The following is a 9,200-nucleotide window of genomic DNA, read 5'->3' as shown; positions in this document are numbered from 1 at the left end:
AAATATTTTGTCTTTTTGACTAGTAGCTTTTCGTGGGTTCCATCCAAGGGATTTGCACATATTTAGAAACAACTGTTTAGTATAATGCAACGTAAGTCGCTTTGGATAAAAGAGTCTGCAAAATGCGTAAATGTTATAGTACCTGGGTAACACAGTTGAATGGTGGAGATGGTATAAAATAAAATTGGCCTTTTATTTGTATTCAATCAACTTTTTATTCAAGACACAAAGGTCCATAGAGACAACACAGTACGGATATATATATATATATATATATATATAAATACAGTACAAAACAATACAAAAACATATGGGAGTGAGACCGATGGGGTATCATTTATAAAAACATATACAGGCTTCGGGTCCAATGTTTCCAAAAGCAAGATGGATACTTTGTATCACTCTTAGAGACATCCGCTAAGGATACAATGATCATATTCTTAGACCCTCTCAGTCTGCACATGAATCTATACATACGATTTCTTAAAACCGCATTGAAAGTGGGCACATTGTTAGACACAAACATTTCGCTGGCACTATTCCACCTAGGAACTTTAAGCACAATTCGCAGTGCATCATTATAAGCCACGTTAAGTTTCTTCATCTTCGACTCACTAAAATTACACCACAGGTGGGCAGTATACAATGGAGTGCAATAGGCTTTAAAGAGTGCGATTTTAACATCAGGAGTGCACATGTGGAATTTGCTTGCCAGCATATTTGCCTGTCCATACAGTTTTCCGCTGCACATCATCACCATCATCACAGAGGTCATCTCTCATCACATGTCCCAGATATTTAACTTTCTTTACAACCTCTAGTGGTTCATCTGCCAATGAGAAAGAGGGATAGACACACTTCATATCCTCCTTTGTTCTGACGATCAGCACTACACTCTTCACAGAGTTAAATTTTATATCAAACATTAGTCCATGTTGAGACCATAGTCTAAGAAGTTGCTGCAGGCCCGCACTGGAGAGAGACAGTACCACCAAATCATCAGCATAAAGCATATGATTAGTGAGACTATCCCCCACCAAGCAGCCAGTTCTACAGCCCTTTAGCTCCATATATAAATCATCCATGTACAAGTTGAATAGCAGCGGGGATAGAATTCTGCCCTGCCGCACTCCATTGGAAACATAGAACGGGCTTGACAAACTCATCCCCCAGCTGACTTGCATAGTTTGGTTGGAGTACCAGTACTGCAGTATCCTGATTAAGTAATAGGGGAGACCACGCTCGTATAGTTTACCGAACAGTTTCCCATGATTGATACGATCAAAAGCCTTTGACGCATCCAGGAAACACATGAAGACTGTGCTACATTTCGTTACACTGTACTTGTATATGTGTAATGACAATAAAGTTGAATCTAATCTAATCTATTGCGTGATCTATACCTATGGACAATTCCTTTCAGTGCATAAATACACAGATCAGTTCCATGCTTGTTCTTAAAACCAAACGGATTATCTGTTGCCACTATGTATTCTGCAATCCTATCCCCAAGAATCCCTTCTAGTAACTTGGATAGTACACTTGCAAGTGCAATAGGTCTATAGCTATCTATACTAGTTAATTTACCAGTCTTATTTTTAACTAAAGGCACTAGCAAGACAGATAACATGGATCCAGGAAGTATTTCATGCTTCATTAAACCAGAAAAGCATAGAGCAAGTATAACAGAAATACTTTGACCAGCGTATTTCAGATGTTCTGCAGTTGTTCTATCCTGCCCACAGGCTTTGTTCATTTTAAGTTTGTCATTAGCATGACATTCTTCCTCCGGCCTGATGACTACATCATCATTATAAGGTATCTCTCCCATGTCAAACACATCACTATTCACACAATTAAAATGTTCTCATAGTGTCTCCTCCATAGCTCTGCAATGTTTTCCGGTTCAGTAATGCCATCAATACTAGAGGGCAGTGGCATTTTGCTATTGTTAACCACTTTCACCTCCTTCCAGAACTCAAACATTATTAGTTTGTAACTTTCTCGCCATAGAGTTAGCCCTCATAGCCAGCTCATTTCTTTTTATAAAACAGACAGCATATTTAAACCTAGCATTACACCGTACCTTATTCTCACATATTGGGCCATGCCTAGGTTTGCCAGATAAGACCCATCTTCTAAATGCATATCTTGCCTCCATATGAGCATCATGGACATAGTCATTCCACCCTGGTCTTACAATATGTTGTTTAACCTTCTCACTTCTTAGTGGTTTACTTCCATCAACTAAACAGTTCACAATTTTATCATACATTGCACATAGGTCGTTATTGTGACTTACATTCTTACAGCTGCTATCCACACACATAATTGCATCAACGGGTAACTCAATATTTCTCAAGTGCACATCAGTCAGTAACTTGTAATATTGCACGTCGTCTTCTGTCAGCCTGGTCCAGTCCAGTATTTCACCTTGTTTATGACTGTCACTACAAACAAGCTTAGGTAAACCCTTAATATTTATGAACATAGAGACAGGAATATGGTCAGCTGTGGCCAAACCATATAGGATCTCAGCCTCCTTTATACAATCATGCGCATCAGCTGTAGATATACAATGGTCCAACCAGGATGTAGTATGCCAAGCTTCACTCAGATGTGTGTAGCTATCAACTGGCAATTATTTCCTAGTGGACAAGATAACCTTGTGATCTTTGCAGAATTGTATCAAGTGTTGACCAAAAAGTGAAGTGGTATCTGATATATCTGCATTCAGGTCTCCCAAGACAAAAATGGATGTATATTCACTTTCCCTTATGTAAGACCCTATACAGGCAAGCTTATTCAAGTACTCATTTTCATTTTTGTGACATTCATATGGAGTGTATGCATTTAAGATTATAAAAACATTCTTATTATACACCACCTTAATTCCTATGAGCCAGTCAACATCCAACCTGATCACAGTGACCAACAGGTCCAGTTTCTTGTGCCAGAATATGGCCACACCTCCAGGGATCGTGCCACGCAGAATTCTGGTGTTTAGATCTGTCGTAGATTCCCCTGCCCCATAGAAATCATTATGCACAACATTTAGTTTATCCAGATCTTGAATAGCTAAAAAAGTATCTTGCAAACACACCACAACAGTGCGTTGGGCTCTTGCTCCAGGATCCTGTCCAAGCTGCAGACCCCGGGAGATATAAGACACAACTCTCATAGCAGTTTATCATTGTCTAACATGCATGGGACGCCCTTAGCTCAGGCGCACTCATCTCTATGTCAAGTGATGCTTTAATACCGGCCCCTACCGCAGCCCTAGGCTTGCGATGCTCATAGAAGCGTCTTACATAAGTCCCTTCATATTTTCTCTCTGGGGTCCAATTGTTGACCAAATCAATACCTGAACACACCATTATAAAGCATGTGATATAGCCATTCGTTCAAATGGTGTGTCAAGTGTTATGCAAAATGTGAAGGTGTTGTGACCTGGCCTTTTTAATTCTATGAAACGGTTGTCTGGACATTGGTAATCTTGAGGCCCCGTTGGTAGTCAGATGGGGCACCCTTGAGAACCGATCTCTTATCTTTATCAGTCTTTTTTGTACATTTCTAATGTATTTGTGAAGTTGTTATTTTAATGCAACCAAGGACAATTAGTACTCAAAATGCAAACATTTACCAACAATGCTATATCTGCTGTTTAGAGATCCCGCAGGTAAGTCCCTGGCAGAGAATGCTTTTTTGCTTACATGGGGTGCCCTCAAACATGAAAATAATAATAACAAACTAAGCAAAGTAACAATATTAAAAGTTTGGTTTATTTATTTAGTCTTTAAATTTAAAAAATAGCATTATTTCCCACAAATCTGCGTTTCAGTGGTCCAGCCCAAAGGAGTGATCATAGAAACATGTCAACAGTGTTACAACATTATACATGGTGCTATTATATTCTGAACCTGGAGCAATATACAAATCTAGACATAACACATTTGATGTCTCAAGTCTGTACGGCAATTGTGTCACATTAATATGCAGGAAACAAAAGCATTTCTTAAGATTTGAGTTCATCTTAGAGCAGTTTGATCGATGGCGTTAAGGCACTCGGATGTTTTAAAAAACAACATTTATCACATATTTGGGTTTGATTTATGGCAAACTAAAGTGTACCTTGAACCCCATCTTGTAGCTTTTACCAGAGGCCGATACATGACAGCATTGTGGGCAAACCGAATCAATAAAAGACGTACAAACAAAGATGACTACAACACATAACACATATGCTGAAATGGAGTATAAAAACATTACAGGTATAAAAGAAAACACCCTGTTAACAGTGATTTAACTGTGCTTCAGTAGGAATGCTGGTCTATTACTGTCGTATTTATACTGCATATATGCCTTAAGCAAATAACATGTTAGTGTTCAAAATGGCATCTGCTTTGTCCGTGGTTCTTTATAATGACATGCATAGAAACTACGGCAAAACACAGTGATTCATTATGTTATGTGATATGTGTTTTACGAAACATGTGTTACAGTTCGGTGTCGTTATATTTCTGGGGGTTGTAGTAGCCTCTGCGGGTCTTATCAGCCAACTGCTGTCGATATTCTTCCTCATCATCATCATCTTCAGCACGGTAATGAGTGCGGCTCTCAGAGTTTGAGCTGGAGCTAAATGAAACAAAGTTTACCTTTTGAGATTGAAGAATTTAGCGCACAGATACACATTTGACAGAGTTACAATGTTTCAAAACAGGCCTATTATAGTTTTGTTTTTAGTTTTATAGATATTTTCAATTAGCTTAGAAAAGCTCAAATTTGCAATATAGAAATATCTTTTTGACACTAATATTATACATTTTTATATCAGCTTCAGTTTTGTTAATCTTCAATGATTCATTTCAGTGCTGTATTGTTAAAAGTGTTTAATGGCGTTTGATGCATTCTGGCTTCTCATGTCAAAAAATGACTATGACGTAGTATTTCTGTACATGATAAACAACCCCAGCAGTCCAACTTGTTTCGGAAAGTTTTTTATAAGCCTGGATCCCTGTTTCAGGGATGTGATTCCTTTAATGGGCAACTCTCCTTGAAAAGCTAGGCAAGGCGAAAGACATAGCCTGCCCACGTGTCAACCGACGAGCGATAGTAGAATCGACTACCATCAAAATTGGCTGCGCTGTGGGCCTGTAGCAGCAGCTCGTCAATCATAGTGAGAGAAGTCAGTAGTTTGTTTGTTCAATGCATTGCGTTGATTAATATTATACAAACGCTGGATTTGGAGATCTTTTTAAATGGATAGATGGTGTGGTCCCAGTGTTAAAAGATGCCAGACATGAACCACACGCGGTAAGTCAAACTAAGTCATTTGTCTGTGCTTTGTTGGCAATAGGCGCATTACGTTACATGCATAATGTAAAAATGCCATCCCTTCTTCCAGCCAACAGCAGGTTGTGTTTTTCCGGATATAATCGTATAGCTATCTCTCTTTTATACATCTGATCAAACTAATTACTATTCGAAGATACGACGTATGCAATACTACTGTATAGGTACTCAAGATTTATATGAGAGATTGGTACACATGGAGTTTTGGGTTCCTCGCCACCGTTTGCATACTGTTTTGGACTGTTTGCCTGGCGGCAGGGCTGCTAGAATTTTATAAACACTGCATAAAGGAATTTATAGTCTTCTGATATTTGGCCTTTGTTTTGACTTGCATAACCTCAGATGGTTTGCTTAGTCAATGTTTTCTTGTACCGCTTCTTTGTAACAAGGAAAATTGTAAAAGGTGCTATGTAAATAAAGCTGCCATTGTCAGAAACTGGGTGTGTAACCCCATCTTTAACTTATTCAGTTTACATTTGTCATTTTTGTTTAGTTTTTCTAAATAACATGTAGGTCTATATTTTTTGTTTAAATTAACAAAGATGTTTAAGTAAACTATAAAACCCTTGTTTCAAATCAACTTACCCAATAGGCTGGGGTCTGTTTTGATTGGGTTTTGGTTTGTGGGGAACGGCATAGATGTCCGGATGTTTCTGAGAGATCTCGAGCTGTTATGCGAAGAGGAAAAAAGTTCATAAAATTTTTTTTTTTTCAACTTTCAAGAAATAAACAATTGCATTGATTTTGATATGAAATACTTTTAAAAATACAAATCAAGGAAAAATTGTCTAGGTCATATTTCATTAAAATGATTTCAATTCATTTTGTTACCCATGACAATTGAACAGATTTTCTCTTCCAATACATTTTTTAATAAAAAACCAAATTTAACACATAGTCTACCATGGTGTAATGCATGTCTACAATTTAACAGAAAAAAATTTGGCAAAAATAAACAAATTTAAATGGTTAAATATCATTGTAATGAAAAGGTCCTTAATAGTCATAAAAAATGTCCTGCCCTAAAAATAGGCTCCATTGTCTTCACGTGAAACATGACCCAGACATGCAAGTTAGAAGACTCTGTGCATGATGTGTTTGAGTGAGACACAAACCCGTGCTTGTTCAGCCTCCTGTAGCTCAAGCATCCTTTTCGCTCGGGCCAGGTGATCCATCTGCTCAAACGCCTTCACCTTTCCTATGAAGGAGCGATTGGCTGGGTCATTGGCAGGGTTATTAGAAGACGTGTCATCGGCAGGGGCCAACCGCATCGTGAAGCTGGGCTTCTGGGCAACAGGGGGTGGAAGAGGTTTGGTGCTCACGGGCACGTCGCTGCTTACTGTACTGCTGGATCGAGAATCAAAACTCCTAGAGTCTGCGGCGCGTGAAGTCGTCCTGACCTGCGGTGAAAGGAGGAGTTTGGTTCTTAGTTCTGTAAAGGTTGCACAGAATACTTCAATAAAGAGGAAGTGGATAGGGAGATAATAGGACAACTTACTTTAGGGGGTTCTGGCACAAATGATGGTGGTGGACTCGGGTCTTGAAGCAGCTCTCGGCTTCCTGCTTTCTTGATACGGACTTGAGGAACAGGCATGGTTCTCTGCATGGGTGAAATACACTTTGATTTAATTGGAGTGTGTACAAATACACATACGAGAAAACAGACCAAATACTCATAAACACCAAATGATGCTAGAAAACTAATGTTTCAAGCTTGACCTGTAGAGGGCAGTGTGACCAACACTTCTAGTAGATATATACCCGCTAGAGATGCGCGGATGAGCTAAAATGTCACCCGCATCCGCTGCTTCAAATCAATTATCCACCCGCCATCCGCCCGCACGTATAATTTTCTATGATATAGATATCCGCACCCGACCCGCAACCGATCGTCACTTTAATACATCTAATTATATTCTTTAAGCATGATGTTTTCAGATTCAGTGACGTTAGAACTAGTCTGTCAATATCCGATATTAAAATGATACGCTAATCGTAAAATGCTTTTAAATGAACATTTATTTGTATAACAAAAAGTTTGGCCATGCCACACAAACACAGCTCAAATAAATTAAAATATACTGGAACATTCCTAAAACAGATATTCAAAGTAACAATAAAGAACTTTTTTTCTTTCCAGAAAACAGAACAAAGTCCGATAACAAAACGGTGCCAATTCAGCATTAGCTACTTGGCCTTTTCTTTTGCATTGTGCAAACACAGAATAGCATCTACTGTGCCTGGATTCAGACGATTCCGCCTCGCCTCTAAAACCCGCGCTAAATGAGCGTTCGCTTGCACAGCTTGTTGCAGGAATGCACAATATTCTCCTAGCAAGGCGCCGCAGTCATGGGAATAAGCGATCTTGTTTGTCCCAGAATAACCCATTTTCCTCTGAGGACTCATCTAACTGAAAGTTTCTCCGGGATCTGTTTCGCCTCCATTTCTGCATTAAGAAAAGGACCCCCCTCCACTGTCGACACCCGCGTATTTCTTTTACATGAGTGCAAAATTGCCGGTTGCCTGGTTGAAACTGTTATTAAAGCACATTCGTATTTTAAAGAAATGTTGTTATAAATAATTGTATTTTCAACGAATGATCTCATCAACCCGCGACCCACCCGCAATTAATCAGAATATATTTTTTATTACCCGACCCACCCGACCCGCAGATCATCCGCAGCGCCCGCGGATTTTACCGCCATCCGCACATCACTAATACCCGCCAACCTTTTATTGCTTCTTGCTGATAGGAATCATATAACGGACAATGATAATACAAGTTGGAAGAATGACAAGCACTTGTCACTATGCAAATTAATCATGGTTCACGTAGCAAAAAGTAGGTTAGGCCTTAGAAACAGCATTCCAAACAGTCACAAAATGACACAAGGGATGGAACCATGCCATATGTAACAGGAAGACCGTCCAGACATAAGTGTACTTACCTCGTCGCTAACAGGCTCGGATGAGCGGCTGATGGCTGACATCGGCTGTGGATCGTCAGTGGACTCGTCCAGCTCGTTATCCGTATAGGCTCCACCCTCATCGGCAGTGTCGTCAAAATCGCTGGTCAGACGACTGTCCATGCTCAGGTAGTCTGCGCTCATCGCCGACAAGTACGACATGCGGTCGTCATTAAGATCCAGGTCTTCCTCTGATCCGTCAAGCTGAAACAGGACAAAGGCCGGTCATTTCTCACTTCACACAAACTGCTGACAATTTCACACAGAAGCTGAACTTTAACAAAAAAACGTTGAATTGTCTGATAAGTGCTTACTTTGCTCTCACAGACCCAGACAGATTTGTCTTGTTGTTCTCGTATGCTATCCTTCAGGCTTCCAAACCAGGCGTCGTGAGCAGAGTTCAGTTCAATCGTAGCTGGGCAAAGAAAAATGTATGTTTAAAGTATAATTAAAAACTGTTACATTTTGTATTCCTGGGACTCAAACCCAAGACTAACCTGTGAAAAGGTGCTGGCATGTTTTACGTAGTTTAACCGCTTGCTCATAAAGCTTGCGTGAACTGCGGGTGGATCCTGAAACCAGACGGTTTCTCATGGCCTTCACCCCCTGCTTGCTGTCTGGGTTCATGAAGATAACAATTGGATACCACTGGGTGTAATTCAGGGTGTCGACAGCCTTGGGTGTGACATCGAGCAGAGCGTGTAAATCCTGGAAACAAGAAAAAACAATTGTTGTATACACTATTAAAAAACACATCTTAAGGATGACAGAAAAAAGTCATTACACATTTACCTGTTCAATAATCTGACGGATAGTGTTGAGTCGGACCACACCGGAAGTTTTATCTGTGCCTGCATCTTTAGGCTCCGTTTCTGTCAATGC

The 9,200-nt window shown here is 39.8% G+C and overlaps 1 protein-coding gene across 2 annotated transcripts in view; it reads right to left on the bottom strand.

Moving 5' to 3' along the window:
* Positions 1–3,760: 3,760 nt before the first annotated feature.
* tjp2a (tight junction protein 2a (zona occludens 2)) overlaps positions 3,761–9,200 on the bottom strand; it is a 31,303-nt gene continuing 25,863 nt past the window's right edge. For both annotated transcript variants that reach the window (XM_079448027.1, XM_079448026.1), the window contains 8 exons: positions 9,111–9,190; positions 8,816–9,026; positions 8,633–8,733; positions 8,301–8,522; positions 6,851–6,952; positions 6,468–6,752; positions 5,938–6,020; positions 3,761–4,635 (listed from right to left, as the gene is read on the bottom strand). In XM_079448027.1, the coding sequence (XP_079304153.1) occupies positions 4,497–4,635; positions 5,938–6,020; positions 6,468–6,752; positions 6,851–6,952; positions 8,301–8,522; positions 8,633–8,733; positions 8,816–9,026; positions 9,111–9,190 (1,223 nt within the window). In that variant the 3' untranslated portion in view covers positions 3,761–4,496. The remainder of the gene's footprint in view (positions 4,636–5,937; positions 6,021–6,467; positions 6,753–6,850; positions 6,953–8,300; positions 8,523–8,632; positions 8,734–8,815; positions 9,027–9,110; positions 9,191–9,200) is intronic.

Source organism: Barbatula barbatula, assembly GCF_947034865.1.
Source record: "Barbatula barbatula genome assembly, chromosome: 24".
Taxonomy (NCBI): domain Eukaryota; kingdom Metazoa; phylum Chordata; class Actinopteri; order Cypriniformes; family Nemacheilidae; genus Barbatula; species Barbatula barbatula.
Note: the sequence above shows the minus strand (reverse complement) of the source record. Positions and strands in the feature narration are given on the sequence as shown.